We start from the raw sequence: 24,223 nt of genomic DNA, 5'->3' as shown, positions 1-24,223 counted from the left end.
TTGTGATATTTCGGTTGGGGCAAATTTGGAAAGTCACTCTGTTACGTATATACCATTCTCTTCTTCATTCTTCACATAGATTCTAGATTAAGCTCAATACAGAGATCTCTCTAGCCTTCATTACTGCTCTTCAGTTCTCAATTTCTCGGCTTTGGTTCAAGTTTGTCTTCAGTGTTTCTATATTTCTAAGTTAGTGTAAGTTTTTCTTCTGATTTTCCTCCACTCTCTCTTCTTCAATGTTTCCAATTCTCAGAGATCGAACTACAACGGTAGCTTTTTTCCTTCCTTTTAAAATTTTTAGCTGTGCATATCAACAATTATATATGATTTTCACATGCATGATTTTGGATATTTGATGAATCAAAATCCGGCTTTTCTCGATGATTAAATCTAATTAGCATTTTTCCTCTTCAAAGTTATGAAATTAACTACAAATTATATGATTTAATTTTTGGTGATGTTCAGTTCTTTTTTCTCTTTGTTAATCAGAAAGTGACGTTCTTTAACTGAGTGTCCAAATCTGGTTGTGCGGGTAATTTTCAAGTTCATAGTTCATGTTGAATAATGGTTTGCCTGATATCATTTGTTTTTCTTAGTTTTTAAGCATTGTATAAAGTAAAATCTTTTCCTCTGCTTTTTCTATTTTCGACCTTATGAGTACTTTGGTTAATATAATATTCATGTTACTGATTTAGCATTGTAACATCATTATGCACAAAATGAATCTAAGATATTTGATTTTATGGCTAAAACAGCTGAATTAGTTTTTCTGGACGCATTTTTTAGGGTTCTACGACAAATTCATCCGTCATAAAAAATTCAAAAGGTACATTTTTATTTTCCACTTCTAATGGATAATATTGGTATGTGTATGTGTAACATTATGGTTGACGTATTCTATTTGGTTGCATTTGTATTTCTATTGAACTCTTGCTACTATTCCTCAAACTTTATGTTTCAAGAAAGATTAGATATTTAAATTGTAGAGTACTTGGAAAAGAAATGACCAAAGTCCAATACACTGCAGATTGGAAAGTGATGTTTGGTTTAAGCCTTTAGCATTTGAAATAACATCTTTCTCTCAAATTCAGATGTATTATCTCTATTAAAATTTGAATGTGATGTTTTATTTTTGCCTTTAGCTATGGAAACTATTTAGTTCTGGGTGACTTTTTAATTTTTGCTACGTTTCCTCCCTCTCTTTGAGGTTGCTTATGGTAGTTCTAGCTATAACCTTATTAACACGTAGATATGTGTAGTAAGAATTCTTCGCAGTATTGGTTGTTTCCATCGTATACAATAAATTTTTTCTTTTGTACTTTTGTGCAACATTAGGTACATATAAATGAATTTTATTAATTCCGCACTGTAGGCATCCAAGGTGTTTGATAGAGGGAGGAGATATAGAAAGTACTGTGCTTGATTCATAAGATTCTAATAGCACCGGTATATTATTTTACTTAGCCTGCCTCTCCTATGACTTTGTTTACAGAAGAGTTGTTTTTTGTTATTCTATCTGTGTGCTTTTGTCATGAATGTATAAGTGCATCTGTCTAGCACAAGCCCGTTAACCGGTTTAACCGGAACCGGACCGGTAACCGGTTAGGGAACCGGCCGGTTTCCGGTTAAAAAATCGGAACCGTTTAACCGGTTCCGGTTTACCGGTTTGAAACCTCAAACCGGAACCGGTCCGGTTAAAAGGCTCCAAAACCTTTTTTGTTTTTGTTTTTTGTATTATATAATATATTATTTATTAGTATATTGTAGGTATATTTACATATGTTATACAAGTTTATAAGTAAAGTTTAAATATTTTTGACTAACGTGCTAATATAATAAGTCAAAGAATGCAATACGAGAATATACGTGTATACATATATATATATATATATTAAGTTATATGCTTAAGTTAACACTATATACTACATATACCTAAAATATAGTAAGAATATACGTATATATATCAATATACCTAGGTTATATAACTTACTTATATATATATATATATACACATATATATACCTAAAATATAGTAAGAATATACTTATATATATATATATATATATATATATATATATCAATATATGTATCAGTATACTTAGGTTATACAACTTAATATATATAAATATGTTTTAAGTTATATATAACTTATATATATGTATAACTTAATATATATATAACTAAAATAACTAAAATATACTAAGAATATACTTTAGTTATATATTTTAGTTAGTATATTTTAGTTATTTTTCAAGTATATAACTTTCTAGTTTTTAATTTAAGTATATTCTTAGTATATTTTAGGTATATTCCTAACTTTATAAAAGTAAAAATATGAACACAAGTAAATAGAAGAAAGCTCAATGAGCCATATATTTTATTCATTCTTGGATAACATTTATTTGCAAGTTGTAGTTTTTTTTAACTTGCAAATAATACATGAGCAGTATAGAAATAGTAGAATAATAAAATCACCAATTTTGAACCATTTCGTTAATTTCCCCACATCATAGTCGGTCATGGAAATATCTTCAAAGTCTTCCATTTGGTCCGGTCCACTAGCTATCAAATCTTCAATTTCTTCCTCTTCGCCTTCCTCCGCTTCTAAGTTTTGGTTGCGTCGCTCCGATCTAATCCAATCGCGAATGCACACTAGTACTTGCAAGCTAAAGCCGGATAATGAATGTCGTGGTCTCCAATTTCTTTGTCTTCCTTGGCTAAATGCGCTCTCCGAAGCCACGGTTGATACTTGAACCGTAAGGATATCTCGAGCCATTCTTGAGAGTATCGGGTAACTTGCCTTGTACTTCTTCCACCATGTTAAGACGTCCAAGTCATCCGGTTCCTTGATATCCACATTTGGCGCATCAAATAAAAGTTATATTCATCAAAGTTTGCAGTACAAGAAGAAGTTGGCTGTGAATGTAAAACTTTTAAACCCGACAAGTCCTTTTTGCTACTCTGAGAAGTAGTAGGGCGTGGAGCAACGGGTGTAGCACGTTCTTCCAAACTACAATAATGAGTAAAAACTTTTCTAAACTCATCATCAATAGCGAGTTCGGCTTCAGCTAAAGATGGTTGAACTCTCGCTTCAATTTCTAAAAATGTATAAATTTGACCAACCAAATTTTTAGTATAAGACATTTTTAAACAAGGATTTAAGAGAGAACCCAATATAAATAAAGTTGGGATGAGAAAAAAATACTTCTTAAATTTGATTATCATTTCAAAAATAGCCACTTGATAACCGGGTTTATATTTATACTCTTGTAAAACTCTAGCTATTTCCGCTAAGTAGGCTAAAATTTCGGTTATCGTGGGATAGAATTGTCTAGAAAAAGCAAGAGTTGCATTATAAAATTTTTCTAAGAGGTCAACACATTCTTTAACATCTTCCCAATGCGAATAATTTAACCAATCTTCACTATCAGTATTATATTTGTTGTGAATTTATTGTATGGGAATCCTATACTCATATGCTTGTTGTAGCATAATGTAAGTGTAGTTCCACCTAGTCTCAATTTCTACTTGAATTTTCTTAGGTCTAAGGTTATTTTCCACACAAGCATTCTTAAAATCTCTAATTCTTCCGCTATTAGCATTACAAAAAAGAAACGCAACCGCATTTCTAACTTTTTGAATAGAATCGTCAAAATAGTCAAGACCATCTTTAACAATTAAATTTAAAATGTGACAACTACATCTCACATGAAAAATATTTTTAGGCGAGGGTTTAATTCTCTCTTAAAAGACCAATCGCCTTTGTATTATTAGAAGCATTATCTAAAGCAATATAAAGTGTTTTTCTATAAATGTTAAAAAATCTCATAATAGTAGACATTGAATCCGCTAAAAAATTTTCATCGTGACGATCTTTTCCTTCATCATATAAAAAAGCTATAATTCTTTTTTGCATAACTCAGTTGTCATCAACCCAATGACATGTAATAGCAAAAAAATCTAACTTGTTAAGACTAAGACCCAAATCAGCGGTAAGACTAACATTACAATTTAAAGAATTAAATACATGGCGCAAATAAAATCTATTTTTTTTAAACAAATCTATAACATCGGCTCTACAAGTACTTCTAGGAATACCCTCAAATAACGGATTATAACAACGTTGAATGTAAGTAACAAACCCCATACCCGATGGAAAGGAAAATGGTAAACAATCATAAGCTACCATTTTAGCTATTTCTACACGCTCTTTTTTCTTGTCATACTTAAAATTTCTACCAGTTTGTGGGTCTATCGTCATTTGAATCCCCCCACATTTGAACCCGTTTGCTCTCCCCAAACATCCATATGTTTGGTTCTCATATGAGCATTTAGTGTACCCGTTCCACCATCCTTACCAGTTCCTTGCTTAAAACTAAATATTTGTTCACATAGGGTACATGTAGCTGATTGGTTTTCTCTATTCTTAGTCATAAATTTTCAAACTTTAGCTGTTGGCTTACGAGTTCTAGGCGGTTTGTCTTGTGTATGTGATTGTGCAGGACATGTATCTCCTATAGGATTTTCGGGGGGTTGTGTTTCATCATCATCATCTAAGTCTTCATTAAAAGTGTCGGTAAAATGTTGTTGCATTGCCTCATGACCTAAAAGTGGATTATTTCCTCCAACATCAATACCTAAATTAGGTGTTTCTTCCACAAATGTTTCCTCATTAAGCCCACCCCTAACAATACCACTACTACTACCGGCACCACGTCTTAATCTCTTTGACATTATTAAATAGAATTAATTTAAATCACAATCAAATAAATCACAACATATTAAATTGCTAGAATTAAATTGCGTAAATTAAATTGCGAAAAATAAATTGCTAGAATTAAATTGCGAAAAATAAAGATAGAGTTGGAACGAAGGTACCAAATTGCCGGATTAATTTCCAACAAAGTGAAGGCGGCTAGAATTGCAAATCCACCAAAGTTACTTCGGATTGTTGCAAAATCACCAACTCCACCAACAATATTATTATTGCAAAATTAATAATTGAAACTATAATAAGACTTTGTAATATTTATTTGAGAGAAATATAAAGTGACTAATTATTGCAAAGTAACTATAATTGAGAGATTGAGATTTGAGAGAAAGAGAAGAGTGAATTGGTGTGAATTAAAATGAAAATGAAGAAGGGTTTATATAGGGGTAAGGGATGGGTTAAAGTGTTAAAAAAAAAGTTTGGGGGGTTGGGGGAGCCAAAAATTAAGTAAATGACCGTTTGGCAACGGCCATTTTTGCAAATGGACCGTTGCCAACGGTCCAATTACTCACAGTCACACAGCCCAACGGCTCCTTATTTTTTTTTTTTTTTAATTTAACCGGTTTAAACCAGTTTAACCGGTCCGGTTCCGGTTTCAAAAAAATGGGAACCGGACCGGTAAAGAATTAATGGTTAACCGGTTCTACCGGTTCCGATTTCGGTTTTAACCGGTTTAGAATTAACGGTTAGAGCGGATATATCTTTGTGAAATAAAGGCTAAACCCATCGACAGTCACATGTGGTCGTCCGGATTTTTCACCTGAACACCTCAACTAACCCTTGTTTCATTTAGACACCTAAGGTAATGTTCGATTGTATCATTTACACACTTTTTGCGCAATCAGCTAAATATATAAAATATGTGTAATACACTCGCCAATGGCGTGACAAAATGACAAATTAAGTTACGACATGTGGCGTTTGATCAAATAATAATATTAAAAATAAATTTTGAGAAAAAAATAATATTTCAAAAAAGAAACAAAGTCCCTACCCACCCAACCATATTATACACACACCTAAATAATTATAAAAAAAGGGTTTCTCCTCCATACCCCTCCTTTTCCATCGTCTTTTCCGTCCACACCCCCCGCCCCACCGGCAGATTTGACCATCTTCCTCGCCCCACCCCCACCTACATGGCAGAGAAGAACGCAGGGGGGAACAGTGAAGTTTCTTGTTTTTTTTTTTTTTTGTGCAATTGTTAGTTTTTGATGAAATCTTGCTTTTATGTTCATACCCATCTGCAAATTTATTCGGGTTTTCAGTGATAAAGATTAAAAAGGAATTTTTAGGGTCGAAGAGTTTGCCCTTTTCCCAAAAGATTAAAAAAAGAATCTTGTTTTTTTGTTCACTTAATTTGTTTTTAGTGTTTTCTACAAATTATGCGTAAGAATATTTTCATACAGAGCCTTTGTATGAGAAATGAATTGATAACATTGAATTAATAAATCTGAGAACATTAAGAACAAAGTCAATTACCAATTTGATTTTTTTTTAAGAATCCAAATGAAGCAAATGTTGAAATGGAATTTTGGTAGATTGATTATTAGGTGTAGCAGTAGTGGTGGTGGAAATGGCAGCAATAGCGATGGTAACAGATTTGAGTCGAATCCAACCTCCATGAAAGGAGTAAGCTTGGTGATGGTAGAGAAAAAAAATGAAGAAGAAAGAAATAAAAAGAGAGAGAATCTGATTTTTGGGCTACGTTGTTAGGTCAGCAAAAAGTGTCTAAATGACATAGTCGAATCTAAACTTAGGTGTCTAAATGAAACAAGAGTTACTTGAGGTGTTCAGGTAAAAAATTCGGACAATCACAGGTGGGCCTGAAATAAATGATGCATACATACTTTCACCGTTACACAAATGGTGATGGATTTTTCCAAAAGAAAAAATCATTTAATTTATTTTTTAATTAAAGAATTACCACGTGGCAATTTTCTTTTTCTGGTGAGTTTAAAAAGATGGGTAGAATACTTATTCTTTTTAAACCTATGGGCATATTTTTTCGGAGGAGTAGACTACCCATTATTAATAAAAAATTTCCTCATGGCTTTAAAAAAATAAATTTACCAAAAAATAGGTAGAAATATTTTTTTAAGCCACTTGACATTCTTTAATTAAAAACATAAACTAAATGATTTTTTAAGAAATAATTTCGTCAACGAATAGGTATCTTTGCAGCATTTGTATAACACTGAGTGTGTGTATATATATATATATATGCACCACAGGGTATATCTGCTAGTATATTTGTAACTTTACCCTATTAACTATTCCCTCTATGCCAATTTATTTATGTGGCACCATTTTTTAATCTGTTTAAAAAAATGTCATGTTGCTTTCAGCTCCTTGCCAAATCTATTGGTGCCTCGTAAATTAGACAGAGCAAGTAGTAAATTACTAGCTACGTCTCTCATCTAAAGCCGACAGTACAACCTCAGGAAGCAACTCAATTGCAGGCCATTTCCAGATCGAATCACGATTTTCGAATTTGCAACTGTGGAATTTGCCGGAATCGGTGGATAGGCGGCATTCATAATTGCCCCGATTAAGGTTAAGTTATCGCTTGAACTTACCTTGAAGGATTGGTTCCCTTGAAATTGATCATAATTATATAAATCAGGTTGCAGTTTGCTTTGACTCTCATCTTACTGCAACAACGATAGTACAAAAAGCTTCAATTTCTACTTCTCTGTGCGATTTTCACAAGAACACAAATGACCCATTTTTAGGTTTATAGTCTGATTTTTGAGTATTAGTTATCAAAACTCAGCAAAAACATGGGGTAATAAAATATTTACTATCATTCTATATTGAGCCCGTTTGGATTGGCTTATAAGTTGGCTTATAAAAATTTGTTTTTTTTTTTGAGTGTTTGGTAGTAAATTTAAAATCATTTTTGTCTTAAAATAAATTTCAAAAAAATAATTGAATAAATTTAAACTTGGTTTATCTAAAAGCGTTTATAAATTTGAAAACGTTTATATAAAAAAAAAATAAGTTGAAAAACTTATTTTTTTTCATTTATAGGCTAGAAATTTTAAAGCTATAAGCCAATCCAAACGGGCTCATTGTGGTTTCTGGCCAATTGATTTTGAGGAAGGTAAATTTTTCCATAGAACTCGGTCTTATATGGTCTATATATGAATTAGGTTACAATAAATGATAGTCTCAGCTTCAATTTCTAGTTATCTATGCGATTTTTGGAAGAGCATAAATGACTCCGATTTTTAGGTTTACAATCTGATTTTTGATTGCTATATATTAATTACTTCTCTCCATTCACCTTTACTTGTTACCTTTTGCTTCTCAAGACTTTGACCAACATTTTTAGGTATTGTTTTTCAATCATATTAATATGAGAGAAATTGCATCGCACAGGGCTTGCCTGGAGCGAGTTGTTTCTCTTGTGTGGTTTGCAGGCTATTGCACAGGAGCGGCGTTTACCCTATGCACACCCGAAGGGTGGCAGCTATGGGTTCCCTTGTCGTCAAAATGAGAAAAATTGCAACTTATAGTATTTTTCGTATAGTTTTTGAACATTTAAATTTAAATTTTAAAATATTGAATTAATGTAATTTAATTTAGCTCCGAAGATTATTCAATTGACTCTTGAAAAGCTAAACATGACAAGTAAAAGTGAACGGAGGGAGTAGGTTACAGTTTGCTTCGACTCTGCTCACTTCATAATGATAGACCCAGCTTCAGTTTCTAGTTTGCTGTGTGATTTTCGCAAGAGCATACAACGACTCCGATTTTTAGGTTTACAGTGTGACTTTTGAGTATTAGTAATCCAATTTTGAAACTTTCTACTAGAGAAGAGCGAAAATACAATAAGAACATAGGAGAATAAAATATTAATCATTCTATATTGAGGTTTCCAGCCACTTGATTTTTAGGAAGGTAAATTTTTCCCTAGAACTTGGTCTTATATGATCTATATGAATTAGGTTACAATGCTTTGATTCTTCTCTCACTGTATAATGATAGCCTCAGCTTCAATTTCTAGTTTGATGTGCGATTTTTGCAAGAGCATAAATGACCGATTATTAGGTTTATAATCTGATTTTTAGTATTAGTAACGAAATTCCGAAACTTTCTGCTAGAGAAGATCAAAATACAGTAAGAACAAAGGAGAGTAAAATATTAATCATTCTATATATTGAGGTTTTAGTGCTTGTACTTCCATTATAGTATTAAGTTGTGATAGGTACAGCTTCTTTTTTTTTTTTTTTAAGACAACTTTATCATGCTTTTTATAGTATTCATGGTTTTTTGTACTGCTTTGTGTAGACACGTAATTTTGACCCTCCCATGATTTTTTTTTTAAGACCACTTTATCATGCTTTTTATAGTATTCATGGCTTTTTGTACTGCTTTGTGTAGACACGTAATTTTGACCCTCCCATGACAAAATTTGATAACAAACCTTATCACAAAAGGCGGGGTCCGTTGCATTTTGCATCCTTAATGTGTGCTTCCTTTTGCAACTTGCACCCTAACCTCTTCAACTTCTTGCAAAATAATAAAACTACTCTTTTTTAAAAAAAAATCACGAGGGCAGAATTGGAAATACAAATTTAAAAACTAAAGAAATGACTTCAAAATTAAAAAAACGTAAATTTCAAAAAAAAAAAAAACTCTTTCGACACCAGTACTTCCTTTCGTTTTCACCTAGAGAACATCGAAGAGCTCATGGAATGGACTTTAGCCTTTAGCCTCTGCTCCAAGTCCGACGAATCTCAGCTAAAATCTTAGCTAAGATTTATTTCTAAATTTACATCAAGAATGAACGAGATGAAGATGTAATGCTGTCGCCATTAGCAAGAACCGAAAATGATGAAGGTAGATGAAGATGTAATAAGATATTGGTCGGAAGTAACAAATGTAATTGCTCGTGCTTGTGAGATATTTATCTTTGCGTATTCTTTCTTTTTATCTTCAATTTTACGCTCTCGGTGTGTGTTGTGGTTTCTCCCCACTTTTTTTGGGTATGTGAATCGAAGATGCGGTTCACCTTACTTGACATGTTAATTAATTTGTCTTTGGTTGAGACTTGAATCAGTTGATAGTACTATGCTTCTCGATGAATGTCTGAGCACTACATCCTTTTCTTTTACCTTTGGAATTGTATAGGATCAAACTGAATTAGATTAAACTGTTTCTCCTTATTCGTATCCGTTAATGATTTACTGGTGTTGCAATTGTCTGCAATAAAATATGAGCTGCTGCTTTATGATTTTTAAGCTTGGAGATGTTAACCTAATTTCACAATGTAAGGGTTGATGGCGGGAACGTTTCAGTTACTCTAGCCTCCTACATTAAAATAAATAAATTTAAGAAAAATATGATATATTATTTGTATTTCCGATTTTGCCCCCGTGAGTTTTTAAGAAAAAGAGTAGTTTTATTGTTTTGCAAGAAGTTGAAAAGGTTAGGGTGCAAGTCATAAAAAAAATAGAATAGGGTGCAAGCTGCAAAAGGGAGCACACATTAAGGGTGCAAATGCAACAGACTCCAAAAGGCGAGGGGGTTCACGTTTTTTTTTTCTTTTTTTTCCCTTTGGCTGGGGCACACACACCGAACATAGAAAAGGGCTTGGAATCATTTGATACAGAGGGAGAGAGAAACGGACAGCATAGATAAATATATAAGAGTGGGGCACAGATATAGAAGGGAGATTAGAAAAAAGAAGAGGGATCAATAGAGAATAGGGAGATAGATAGGCATAGATAGAGAGAGAAAAAACGGACAGAGAACCAAAAAAAAAAAAAAAAAAAAAAAAAAGGCCCATCATCATCATCTTCCTCAAACCAACACGACCACCGGGTCATCTCCACCTTCACCGTGAGTCACCGCCTCCACCCATTTCACCACCCCAAACCCCAACTGAAAACACCCCTATTTTTACCACAAAAAAAAAAAAAACCAGTCAGCAAACAAAAAAAGAAAAGAAAAAAGAATCATCTTCTTTCTTCATTTTGTTCACCGGAAAACCCATAAACCACCACCACCACCAAACACCACTGTAGATCTGGTTTAGGCTGGGCTTTGAGTTTTTCCGTCGGGTTTTGTTGAGTGGCGGTTCAAAGCTCCGTTTGAGGTCCATTTCAATCTTAATCTCTTCCTCTTTGAATGCTTTTATCTGGTGTTGAATGATTGTTTGAAGTGGTTTTTCATGTTTATTTGATAAATATTGAAACATAAATTGTTTGATTAACAAATTGCGTTGCCGGGTTTGGTGAAAATTTATTTCTCCGTTTGTTTAGCCAAAAATTAGAGCTAATGTTTAAGGCTAGTTTATTTATTTTGGAACTAATTAAATCTGAAAGGACCATTTGGGGTGTGAAATTCATTTGATATGAGATAATTTTGGGCTTAGAATTTTATTACTGCTTTTAGTAATTGGATGGTAGTAAAATGGACGATTGATATATTGGGGGTTGGTAGGCAAATTTAGGTCCGTTTGTCTATGTTGCTCGGACTCGGGTGCGGGTGTCGGATACGGGTACGGATCTAGAGGTCGGATTCGGCATGATCTAAATTTTAAGATTCGTGGGTACGGATCAGGGTACGGATACGGGTGCGGGGATTCGGCAAAAAATAATTCAAAATTCTAAAAATATAAGTATAAAAATGTAAATTAGGTGTTCTCAGTTCTTTCTATTCTTGATTTTATCTTTTCAAAAAATCTCTATTTGGTTCCTTAAAGTAATATTTTTTTCAAACTGTTATAGAGAATTAGTTTGTTCACTAATCAGGTGAATTAGGGTTAGGGAAAATACATACCTATCTATCATAGGTTATATAGAAGTTTCTTGAGGAGTTTATAATGGTCTTGGGCCAGCCACTCCGCCTAAACATATCCTTTCATAAACCTTAACCCACCAACCCCTTTCATAAACCCTAACACACCATGAGATAGATTGACTCCCGACGACCTGATCTCTGAAAATCCCAGCCGCAACCGACCTTGCACGCGCCGTCACGCGCCAACTGTCAGTCAGCGTCGGCGAGCGTGTCAGTGTCACGCGCCGGCAGGTGAACTTTTCCGGCAGTTTTCAACCTCGTTTCTTCTTCTGTGGAGGTCGCAACACTTTCAGAGTCTACACATGCTACTTTTTCTGGCTGATTTAGTCTTCTCAGATCGGACTGATTTCGTCAAAGTATCCAATCTCTATTGATCGGATCTGACATGAATCCCGCACCCTAACCCGTGTCAGTGTCGTGTCGACACGGGTATGACGGCAAAAGTGCCGGGTCCGAGCAACATAGCCGTTTGTGGTGTGTTTGCTTTTACTTGCTTTAAATCTCATGTATTCGTTTCCCGGGTGGGATGTACCGGAAGAAATAAAAATGTAAAATGGTGGTTGTCCGTGGAGAAGACCCTGAAATGTCGGGGATGGCTTAGTATAGCTTAGCATAGTGTAGTTTAGGTTTATTTTCTCACATTTTGTTTTATTTTATTTCAGGTTGTAATAATTCGGACTTTATTTTCAAACTTTTCTTGGTGCACATACTTGTTTGTTGTTTGAGGTTACCTTATTGAGTTTCTATTTAAGCCAATGCGAGTTAATTAAAGCGACCATGCTAAAACCACGGGACTCGAGGGATGCCTCACACCTTCCCCTCGGTCAATAAAATTCCTTAACTGGAATCTCTGTCGCTGATCAGTTTTAGAGTCAAACCCGTTCTTAAAAGGGATAACTATTTTAAGGTGACTTGGCACACCGAAATCCATTGCCAAGTGGCGACTCTTATTATTTCTAAAATAATCCCTTTTTGAAACATATTTTTGTCGCTTTCGATTTGAAAACCCTTTTGAGCTTAACATAGAAATAAATCATATTTTTATGGGAAAAAAGGGGTGTGACACTTTGAATTACTTGTCCTTGTCTTTGAGGGTCTACCAGAAACAACCTCTCTACCTCCTAAGGTAGGGGTAGGGTCTGCGTACACTCTACTCTCCTTAGACCCCACTTTGTGGGATTACACTGGATATTCTAAAGTGTTAAAGTTAAAGTTCTTGGCATGAAAGACTTAAGTTTGATTTCATTTTGCAAGTGCTTCTCTATACCCGACCTTAACTGAACTTGAATTGAGACATAGTTGATTAATTGATTTTCTCTAATCTTTTCTAACTATTCAAAGCAACCGATTTCATTCTCTATCCGTCCAGGAAATAAGCATTTGAAATCTATTAAGTTTAAAAAAAAAAAAAAAAAAAAAAAACCAGTAAGTTGAAATATACCTTAAGTCCAAATCAATCCATTCACATTGGCCGCAAGTAAGGTTAGTATCACTTTTTTTTTTTTTTTTTAAAGAAAAATAAGGATTAGTATGTTAGAGAACTTGACAACTGATATCTCCAACTATTGGTATGGTTTCTGTTTTCCGATTATAAGTTGTGAAAGATGAGATTGTAGTTGATGAATTGGAACTTGCTAATTTTGTTTTGTAGAGTTTTATGCAGGAGGGAGGATATCTTTGGTTTTCTGCTGGTATACCAAACCACTATATGCTGTTCACACTGCATCATTTGATTGGGAGAAATCTTCTTATTTTTTATCCTGCAATTTGGAGGAATGTCAAAAGTTAGAGACAGAACGGAAGATTTTAAAGATGTTGCACATCGATCAGCATTGTCTTTGGGATATGATGAGGTACATTAACTATTCAATTCATTGCTTTTCTCTATTTTTGGTCGAAAGAATTAGTGTTGTAAAATGTCTTCCCGACAGTCCCTTGCCTATGGTGTTGTTATGAATCAGGCCCAGCCCAATGTGGATACCAGAGAGGTCACACAAGTAGCTATTAGGCTGATAAAAGCTATTGGGCAGAGAACAAGCAATAAGACCAGAAGGCCTTCAAAAAGGTTAAGCTGGGATCTAGGTTGAGTAGCGGGCATAAGAACGATTCTGTTTAAGAGGGTAGTAGTCTGTGATTTTAGGATTATGCGTATTCTTGAGTCAAGCGGGTGCTTCGCTTCACCTTCCTTCTTGACTGTCTGTATCCTCTGTCTCCCTTATACACTCTGTTACTAGTTCCCCTCTTATTTTTTCTACTGCCTTGGTTTAATCTTTTAAGCTCTCCATCATAATAGTTAGTTTAAGCTTTCAATCAAAGGAATTAGTTCCCCATTATCAAGCATTTAAGTGTTCCTTACATTAGTGCTTTCATTGATTAGTACTCCTTGGATTCCTCGTAGTATTGCCTTGCTATATAGGAAAATTACTCGAATACGTCTAAGCAGTAAGCAACTCCACGAAATCCAGTTGCGTCTTTCCAATGTGTCAAGAGGCTTGCCACCAATGGTGTTGCAGGATACCGCGGTCGAAGATGCCACTTCCACTGCTGCAGCGATTGATTCGGATGTGAACGATGAAAACTCAAGCCTTGTGACTACATCCGAGGTACATAGTGCGATGTTCGACAGTCCGATTGACTCCCTCCTTCTTGCTGGGACTGATTTGAATTTGGAGGATGAACAGTCTGGCAATGTGGACCAGTTGTTTGATGAAAGTTCCCAAAACTATACAACTGGGTAGCTGATTCAAACTGCCACAACACATTAATTTCTGGTTCCTTTTGATAACCAGGAAGTTATTGGATGGACTCGTCTTGTGCCTACTGAGATTCTGTTTGTTGAAACTGGGACGCTCACACGAAATGAGGTGATTGTTCCCATTATTGCACAACCAGTGTTTGAAGGTGCTAGAAAGCTGTTTGCTGAATGCCCAGTAGAATTCCACTGAGTGCTTGCTCTGCTCCTATCAGTAGGATTGGATGGCCTTACAATCATCGATATCTGTCTTGGCTACAGGTTCAACTTTCAAGTGCCACTGGATTTTGGGTGTTGCCTCAGTGGAGTGGAAGTTCTCTACGGCATCTGGACTCCATGTTTGGTATAGTTGGCAATTTGTTTCGAGATACCATAAAGGTTCAGCTTCATATTTCCATTCAAAGTAAATTCTTTGACGAGCCGCGAAAGGACAAATGAATAAATGAAGTTACCCGACTCAATTTGTGGCTTGCAAATGCCTTAGGCTTACACATATGCAATTGGTTTGATACTGGACAGGTTCTATCGTCTTGCTTTGATGGGGTAGATCTGGGTGTATTTTCATTTCTACAAGCGCTTATTGATTATTCTAGTCGCTTTCAAGTTCTAGATGTTGCACATGCTTCAAATGTACAGATACTCTCTAGGTGTGATGATCTAGTAGCCTTTACGACTGAGGTGCCTACTGAGGTGTTAGATACTATCATAGGTAGCTATATCCCAGTGATTGATCTACCCAAATCATCAACAAGCTCCATTCATGCTGGTTTAGTAAAAGCCAACCAACAATTTGGTTTATTTAGATTGTAAACCATGGAATATCGGAGAATCTGATGATGATGTGATGAATTTATTAAAGGAGTTGTTTGGAAAATCTGCCAATGAGAAGGAAAACTTCTGTTCTGAGGCTTCAAATAAGAGCTGCTATGTGTATGGAAGTGGAAAGACCTCTTCATACAACCTATATTTCCGGTAGAAATAGACATAAGAGTGGCTTGACAAGCCAGCTAGATGTAGGAGGCTACTTGAACCATATTCATATGAGATGAAAACTTTCAGCATGTGGATCTTAGAGCTGATAGGCAGCGGTCTGGGACTAGAAGAAACTACCGTAGGCCATGGGGTTTTGGTTATTGCAGATGGTTATGTTGTTCATCGTAAGGATGGAGGTGTATCGCTATTTAAGTTTGACATGGCTAAGAATAAACATAGTGGAACTGCTAGTAGGTCTGCTTCTATTCAATGGGACTTATCCATTCTTGAGATAGAAGTGTAGCATACATCCCTTGTTAATGCAACTGGACTGCACCCCTCTGGTATAAGGAGATCACCCCTCTCTCTGGACTTGTTGCAGCTCCTTACTTTACTCTAGGTTATTTTGTTGGGGCTGTTTTAATTGTCAGGTTGACTAGCATTGGACACGAGGTTAAAAATATATCTATGGATTCCTTTAATTGGAGTATCTCTTTTCAGAAGACTCAAGCAGTGCATAATTCTGGTTGCAAACGTATTGGTGTCCTTGGCATGACAGATTTGCTTGCAATAGCATTCCTTATCATTTGTGGCCTTACACACTTCTTTATGGGCGGTAAACCCTTCTTGATTCTAGAAGTTGGAAAACCTACTGTCATATGTATGCATTCCTGTTCAAGTCAGATCATTAGAGGCTAGATCTCTTTCTTGTTTGGAGTGATTTAGAAGATGTCAAAAGCTTGGTGGATGAGCTTTGTGTGCTGCAAAAAGACAGTTTCAATGAAACTGAGTTCATGCTTTTGTGGAGGCTCGCTACTGGAATGTTTGCCTTGGTTCTCTCGTTTAGCTTACTGCTAACTGCTTCAAGAAGATGACAAGCAAGGTCATGTCAATATGCCGGGAAGGTTACAAGGCTACTCAAGTTAATAAATTGTTATTGTTTACTGGGAGCCACAATGCCGAAGGTTTTGATTGGTCAATAATAGGTGCACTAGGTGTCATATTTTTCTCAAGTCATAATGCACGCCTTGGTATTAAGATAATTGGTTGGGAGCCTGTGAGTATTACTGTTCTCGACTCGAACCTTGAGGAAAAGGTTCTCATTTAGGACAGGAGTATTTTTATGAATCAGTCCCAGCCCAATGTGGATACCAGTGAGGTCACACAGGTAGCTATTGGGCTGAGAACAAGCAATAGGGCCAGAAGGCCTTAAAAAAGGTTAATTTGGAATCCAGGTTGAGCAATGGGCATAAGAATGATTCTGTTTAAAGTAGTCTGTGATTTTAGGATTGTGTGTATTGTTGAGTCAAGAGTTTGCTTCTCCTCACCTTCCTTCTTGAGTTATGTATCCTCTCATCTCCCCTCTACACTCTGTTACTATTTTCCCTGTTATCTTTTCTACTGCCTGGGTTTAATCTTTTAAGCTTTCCAAGTGTAAGTTTTCGCTAAAAAAAATCAGTTCCCCATTATTGAGCATTTAAGTATTCGTTACCGTGGAATTGGTCGAGGTGTGCGCAAGCTGGCCCCGACACCACGGTTATTAAAAAAAAGATTTTTCGTTACAGGTGTAGAGTCTGATCGTGCATATAGCTTCAGGAATTTCCTTGTGTATCAATTGTTCATACCGTTCTTGGATCAGATGCTCAGTTTTATAATTAAACTGATCAAGAATTTGTGTGGTTGCAAATGTCTGGAAATTTTGTTCATTGCAGATGTTTTATCATTCTCTTGTAGTCTTGTTTCCATATAATTGAACTTCAACAACCCCCCCTCCCCTTTTGTTTAGTCTATGTCATGCTACCATCATATCTCAGTTTATATGTCCTCTAAACTTAGATCTTTGCTGACAGTCTAAAACAGCTGCCTTATTGGCATCTTTTATCATGCACAAACCTCGGCAAAGGTCAGGATTCACCAAAGCTGCGCTTAAAACGGTATTTTTTTTTTTTTCACCTAATGCGTATTTTCTTTTATTATGTTGTGTGCTTTGAATTTTATATCCTTTTGTTCATAAATAAATTAAAACCAAAAATCCTTTTCATAAATTTCATTTGTCAGCTAGAGAGCATTGGGACTCTGGAGCAATTTTTGATGAAACACAAGAAGGATTATGTTGATTTGCACCGTACAACTGAACAAGAGAGGGATAGCATTGAGCATGAAGTAAGATCACATACTTTGGCATCTGTTTTCTTTCTTCCTTTTCTGTACCTTTTTCCTTCTTTTTCTGTATGGATTTCAGAACAGGATGGTTAGCTAGAGTATCTTCTTCTTGCTGCTATATTGATGTGGATAGATATACTTTATTCTTGCTGCATGATGCTCTCTTATAGAATATATGTTGATGAAACAAGGGGGTGTTTCAGTTTGCAAATAGGATTAGGCCATTCACAGGGTGAGGTTGGAGTTGGGATTACATATTCAAGACAATTATACTGTTTTGCCTATATTAGGTGGTGATTTGCAATGTTATATTTATGAAAAATATCAGTCATCTTTCAATTTTTGACTAGTTGGGACGGCTAAAGGAATCTTTTATATCTATTCCGCTATATTTGGATCCATTTTTTTAGTACTTAAAAAGAATATGTTTTAAGGCAAATTAGGGCTTAGCTAAAATTAAATGTTCAAAAAGTCTCACACTTATCTTGACCCGGTTCAAATGTAAGTGTAAGAACAACTCTGCCTTAATCCCAACCAATTGTTACCATTGATATGGTTTCTTTTCTTCCGTTGTTTAAAAGCTTACCTCATGATTCTAAGTCTACACGTAGCTTTTAGAACTTTCAATCTCCATAATATCACATCTTTGGAGTAGTGCTTTCAGACTTTTATTTAGGATGTGGCCTAATCATCTCAGATAATATTCTCATATGTTATCCTATATGTATGCTACTTACTCTATCTATCTGATGTGGTAATTTATAATCTTGTCTAATTGTGTATGGCGCGCATCAATCTTAACCTCTATATTCATACAACACTCATCTTGTGGACAGGTTGAAACCCAATAGTCATTCCAATATAATATTATGGTCTCAAAATTGTTATAGAAAACTTGCCTTTCTCTTTTTTAATTATCATCCGCATAGACGTCTTGTAGTAGTCCTTTATTCCAACCATCTGATTTTCTTTTGTGGTACATTTTCATCCATCATGTCATTCTTTTAGGAGACTAGGTCTGTATGTCTGAATTGTATGCATTTGGGCACCACAATTCTGTCCAATCTCACTTCACATTCATTCGTCTTATGGGGGCTAATCTTGCCGTGCATGATTTCTCTAATAATTATTCAAACTGAAGTCAATTAGTATGAAAGGAATAATTTTATGAGAAAAGTGGCGTAGTTTCTCTAGTTTTATGTACGGATCTAGTAAAAAAAAGTAAATTTAACATAATCACACTCCAAAAAAGAGATCCTCTTTTTTGGTTCTGGTGGCAGGGACGATTAAGGGTAGTGGATTGGGAAAGTGAGTCCTGATCCACAATTCCCATTTCATGGAATCATAATCCCAAGCTCCTTCTCCTGGACTAGGAATAAGTGTTAAGTAGCGCACTGCTCTTCTAAGTGCTTTAGGGTTACCCCGCATTTGTGGTTTTTAAAACCAGGAGAAGAACCGATGTGTAATGGAATGTAGGGTACATCTTGAAAAAAATTCTGAAGTTTGATCCTGCATAATGCATATATTAATGAGCTTCTTGTTTTTCATTTTTAGTTTTTATATAACGAATTTTTAATATTCTATACACAATATTAAGTTCAGTCCATGCAATAATATAAAATTACAAAGAAAATGAAGGATGAAAGCCAATAGAAGTTGAATTGGTGGTTACAGTACTCTAGTTTGACTATAAACTATTTTTGAATCGACACTTCTGCACCAAGGTTCTCCGTTTGATTTCTTTTCCTGCCTTTTACTATAGTCAATTTCTTATGAAAAGTTGAAAACTACATCTTTGTTTACTCTCTTGAAATATTTGATAAAATATAGTCTTCTTTTCCTGCTTGGTCAACTTTAATGTCTTTATTAATTTTGAGTCTGGAGAAAGAGATCCTTGCCCACCTTTTTAGTTGACTGCTTCTTGTGCAGCTTTATCTTGAATGCTAATGCACTTAATCGAGATTGTGAAGTTAGAATTAGAAGAGAAATTGGAAGGATCTTACTGACACAACTTTCTGCAGGTTACTATTTTTGTAAAATCATGCAAAGAGCAGATAGATGTTCTCAGAAATAGTATAAATGAGGAAGATGCAAATTCAAAGGGATGGCTAGGACTCAAGGGTGACAATTTGAATGCTGATACTATAGCACACAAGCATGGAGTGGTATGGTTGCTACATACAATATAGTCATCAAATATTCTCATAATTGATTACGACTGCTTCCTGATACAGCTTTTCCCACTTTCTGCTGGTATTTGGAAATTCTGAAGTAACTTTATCAATACTGTTTGAATAAAAGATACTATCAAATGACCTGTGATGCTAGAGGATATTGTGTTCTCATTCTTGATGTGACTGTTACTACATACTATTGTATCCATGTGATTATTTTTTATAACGGGTCCATGTGCCTTTGTTAGTTACTTTGACTTAGAGATTTATTTTCATTTTGCTATTTGGAAAGTTGATGTTTAGTGTAATTTTTTGCAATCCAGAGAACACCATCGTAGTTGTCATTTCACAGTTATTTCTCCCCCACTCTCTGCTGGTTTTTCATACTTTCTATGAATAGCCTGTTTTATATAAAGAAATTATTGAAATGACCGCTGATGTCAGCGGTAAATGGTAATACTTCAAAATATTGTCTTCGCTATGATTCTATTAGGAGAGTATCCATATTCTAATTTTAAATTTGGATCTCTGACTACTACAGATTTTCTTTCCCTGAGTTTTGCTTATTGGAAGAGGATGTGTTATGTGGTTGTTCTGTGATCTGCACAACATATCACTTAATCGTATTGCCATGCTCCTGCAACTGCAGATGGAGTAATTGAAATCACTAGGTAGTGGTGATTATTAATATAGTTTTTCAACCAAAGCTTCTGTAATCAGATGAAAGTAGTCTAAAGCTGTTTCTTCTACTTGTTTTCAAACTGCCTCTTGTGTCCCACCAAGAGTGAGGCTGACGATGTAAAAGGGGAAAAAAAAACATTTAGAGTACATTGCCGGGGCATTTGAAAGCATATTTCTTCTGGTTTATCATGAGACCCACAGTAGGTGAAAATCCTTTAGTAATATATACACCTAATGGTGCACTGCTTGTCATTCTTGGAGTCTTGATGCATATCTTCATATTCATTGTTTGCTTTTATACTGCAGGTTTTAATTTTAAGTGAAAAGCTTCACTCTGTCACATCACAGTTTGACCAGTTGCGGGCAATACGCTTTCAAGATGCTATTAACCGAGTGACACCTAGAAGGAAACGTAAGAACACTACCAAATCAAATGCTGCAGAGACCTCTGAAAGTAATTTGGATCCCGACATGAAAAAGGACTCTGAGGTCAGGGACCCTGATGTATCACAAGCAGCGCCTCTAAGAGTCCAAGAACAACTTTTGGACAATGAAACACGTGCCTTACAGGTAAGTGGGAAGTTTGCAGATACAGGATTTAGCTCTGGCAAACAAGCAACATCTTAGGGTGTGTTTGGTATGAAGGAAAATGTAGTGAGATTCTTACTTTGTTTTTGGTTAGTAAGCAGAAAATAGTCCCAAAAATATTATATAATCTATGCAAACACTATAGGAGGTGGGGTAGAGGGTAGGAGTGTGGGGTGGTGGGAATGGGGGATGTGGGGGTGGGGTGTGTTGGAGGGTGGAGAGGACAGAGGTGGATCCAAGATTTAAACTCTATGGGGTTCAATCTTGAGATTTTTAGCATTAAACTCATTATATTTTTAAGGTTATGGGTTCATATCTACTATTTATTACAATTTTAGTAGCTTTTTGCACATAAATATACGCTCCGCGTCAAAAGTCAATTGAACCCCTACCCAGAATGCTAGATACGCTTCTAGGAGAGGGGAGACAATTAATGTGGAATGTCACTTATGCAACTTATTTTTCCTACTTCCATTAGGGAAGTAATTTCCTCATTTTTAAGGAACTTGTTTTCCTAGAGAAAATATTTTTCAAAAATTTTGACCAACCAAACATAGGAAAATTGGAAAACATTTTCAGAATATATTTATTTCATACCAAACCCACCCTTAAAGCCAAAATCACATGTTCCGTGTTCCTGTACTCTTACCCACTATGATTATTCACATGATGCAGGTAGAGCTGAACAGTCTCCTGGATTCTGTTCAAGAAACAGAAACGAAGATGGTGGAAATGTCTGCGTTGAACCATCTTATGTCTACTCATGTTTTGCAACAGGCCCAACAGATAGAGCTTTTATATGAGCAGGTTAGCGATATTGTTGCTGTTTTACTTTCTGGTTAGATAGAACTTCTATCTTCTTAAAATGACAAGAAAGTCATTTTCTCTCTTTTGTTTAAATAAATTCAGGCAATCTCCGCATTTTCTTTATTAAATTTGTCATGGGTAACCGTTTGAGTTTTTGGCTAAAAACATCCTTTAACTATGGTCCAAACCTAAGGTACATCCTTGTGTTTTATTAATGATAAAACATAAAACATCCCTTAACTATTCCAAAAATTACAACTTTCATCCTTCCGTTTAGTTTCTTTCAAGAAACTAACGACATAAAACAAAACACGTGACTTTCCCCATGTATCTGTCAATTTTGTCCCTCCCCCCGATTGTCACATCTTCAGTCTCCTGCTCAAAAGTACTACTCATTTTTTTCTTTTTGTTTTCCCCCTTTTCTTTTAATATTGGCAGAGCTTTTAGTCACCACAAGTTGGTGATGGGCTATTATGGAAACAACTCAATGAATTTGTATTGCTTCGTGCAGTACTTTAACTATATCAGTATGTATATAATTGAGAGTTTTTTGTAATAAGATGGAGGCTTTTTTGAGCCGAAACACACACCCATCAACCCGCTGCATAAACAAATTAAAAGATGCTAAATTTTAGTTGAACATAAACAATTAAAATAGTACAACTGGAAGAAGAAAGAAGGGGAAGATTTTGAAGCGCAACAATAACATGTAGGAAGGCAAAGAGTATGAAGATCATAGCTCTTTAATTTCAATTGGAAAAAGGAGTAAAAGAGTTGGGACATATGGTTTCTCTGTCCAAAAAATCTAGACGGTTCAGAATGAAAGAAAAGTGCAGTTCCTTTAGCCTTTGCTTCCTGAAGGTTGAAGACGATAGGAAGGGACAGGACATGAAGGAAATTTGGAGGGGAAGTCACGTGCCAAGCACATGTTTTAGTTGGTGTGTCTGTTGTTCTGATAAAAATAACAAATTTGGAGGGGAAGTCACGTGCCAAGCACGTGTTTTAGTTGGTGTGTTTGTTGTTCTGATAAAAATAACGGAAGGATGTTTATTGCAACTTTTGGATTAGCTAGGGGATGTTTTTTTTTTTAATGTAGTAACACGAGGATGTAGCTTAGGTTTGATCCATAGTTCAAGGATGTTTTTAGCCAAAAACTCTAAACATTTCCCAGTTAGAAATAGCAAACACACAATTTACATATCTTTTTTCTTTTGGGAGAAAGGTTAAAGATTTTTATACATACAGGAAAAATACATACAGAGAACAATGACTGCCAAAATATTACAACCAAACACAGTTCCTCTGCATTACTATAGGATGCAGAGAAATTCTAACATACCATCCACTGTAGTACTGTACTAACATCTTCTAATCTACACCGAAAGACCAAAAAGAAATACATTTATATTTCAAGATATGAATATTCCCATATTTGCTTTTAAAACATCCTTTGTTTCTTTCTCTGTTATACTTTTACTTTGTGCATTAAGCATTTAGAAGTGATGCATATCAAGCATTCTGAGTTCGCATCCACCTCTTGAGCTTAACAATTGTCAGCAATTGACATGAAAAGAACAAAGAAAGTAGAAAAGAATGAAATGATAGAAGTGGTTGCAAACCAAATATGATCAACCAGTTTCATTTTTCTTTGAAGTGCACCAAACAGAATTTAGAATGATATTCTTCCAATGGCAGATCATGTCACAATATATTGTTTATGCTGTATTCGTGAGTTCATCCTCTAGTACACGTTCTTTTAATGAATGTAACTTCACGGAAGTTCTTGGTGAAGTCTATGCCTTACGTAATTATTGTTGAGCTTCGGGTTGGTATGAATTTATGGTTTTTCATTTCAGGCAGTTGAAGCTACCCAAAATGTGGAACTTGGTAACAAAGAACTGTCACAAGCCATTCAACGGAACAGCAGTAGCAGAACTTTTCTTTTGCTCTTTCTGTTTGTACTTACATTTTCAATCCTCTTCCTAGATTGGTACAGTTAATTATAGGATTTTTGCGCTATTTTTTGTCTTACAAGTAATCAGAGTATAGAGCGTATATTGTCAACTAAAGTTCCATAATTTGGAGGCAGTTATCTGTCGTTCTTACTCTGCTTTAAAGCCATTCTGCTTTTATTTTGTATCGCTATTATTAGTACTTGCCCATACAGGCACTATTGAACTGTTGGCCTTCTTGCTGGGAGATACTAACTAGGCCTGTCAATGGCGTGGAGATGTTCATCCGTCGTTTTGACTCAATTGTATCCCTAAACATTTGATTATGGTTTAAGATGTATCCTTTAGGTTAAAGCACCGTTGGGAGTAAATGTCAAAAACAAGACTTTTTCCTCATTTTTGTTTTTGCTGAATAATGATGGATTCAAAACCAAGCATAGTTCTTGAGTTCCCAAAGTGAGCCAGTGTATCCGCTACCTCGTTTGCCTCCTTGTAAACGTGCTGCAGGGGTGGGCTACCTCGTTTGCCTTGTAAACGTGCTGTACGGGTG

General features: G+C 35.4%; 1 protein-coding gene across 8 annotated transcripts; it reads left to right on the top strand.

Annotated features, from left to right (window-relative positions):
- The first annotated feature begins 7,037 nt into the window (after positions 1–7,037).
- On the top strand, positions 7,038–23,999 carry LOC132036625 (syntaxin-81). 8 transcript variants are annotated; one of them, XM_059427002.1, is made up of 8 exons: positions 7,038–7,327; positions 13,248–13,437; positions 17,159–17,242; positions 17,367–17,471; positions 19,493–19,636; positions 20,633–20,896; positions 21,590–21,721; positions 23,578–23,999. In XM_059427002.1, the coding sequence occupies exons 2-8, from the start codon at positions 13,360–13,362 to the stop codon at positions 23,719–23,721; spliced, it is 951 nt and encodes a 316-aa protein (XP_059282985.1). In that variant the 5' UTR covers positions 7,038–7,327; positions 13,248–13,359; the 3' UTR covers positions 23,722–23,999. The 8 variants fall into 8 exon arrangements, with proteins under 8 accessions (XP_059282985.1, XP_059282983.1, XP_059282980.1 ...); XM_059427000.1 differs by having other exon boundaries at positions 13,236–13,437; XM_059426997.1 differs by lacking the exon at positions 7,038–7,327 and adding an exon at positions 7,332–7,397.
- The last annotated feature ends 224 nt before the right edge of the window (positions 24,000–24,223 follow it).

This window comes from Lycium ferocissimum, chromosome 11 (genome assembly GCF_029784015.1).
Source record: "Lycium ferocissimum isolate CSIRO_LF1 chromosome 11, AGI_CSIRO_Lferr_CH_V1, whole genome shotgun sequence".
Lineage (NCBI taxonomy): Eukaryota > Viridiplantae > Streptophyta > Magnoliopsida > Solanales > Solanaceae > Lycium > Lycium ferocissimum.
The sequence above is the reverse complement of the archived record's forward strand: the minus strand, read 5'-3'. Positions and strand labels throughout refer to the sequence as shown.

What these genes read in the sequence shown, in the direction of transcription:
- LOC132036625 (XM_059427002.1), top strand. Translation starts at nt 13,360, where the DNA reads ATGTCAAAAGTTAGAGACAGAACGGAAGATTTTAAAGATGTTGCACAT. An exon ending in TGTCTTTGGGATATGATGAG is followed by an intron (nt 13,438 to 17,158) that starts GTACATTAACTA and finishes CTTTGCTGACAG; the next exon opens with TCTAAAACAGCTGCCTTATT. An exon ending in TAGAGCTTTTATATGAGCAG is followed by an intron (nt 21,722 to 23,577) that starts GTTAGCGATATT and finishes TTTTCATTTCAG; the next exon opens with GCAGTTGAAGCTACCCAAAA.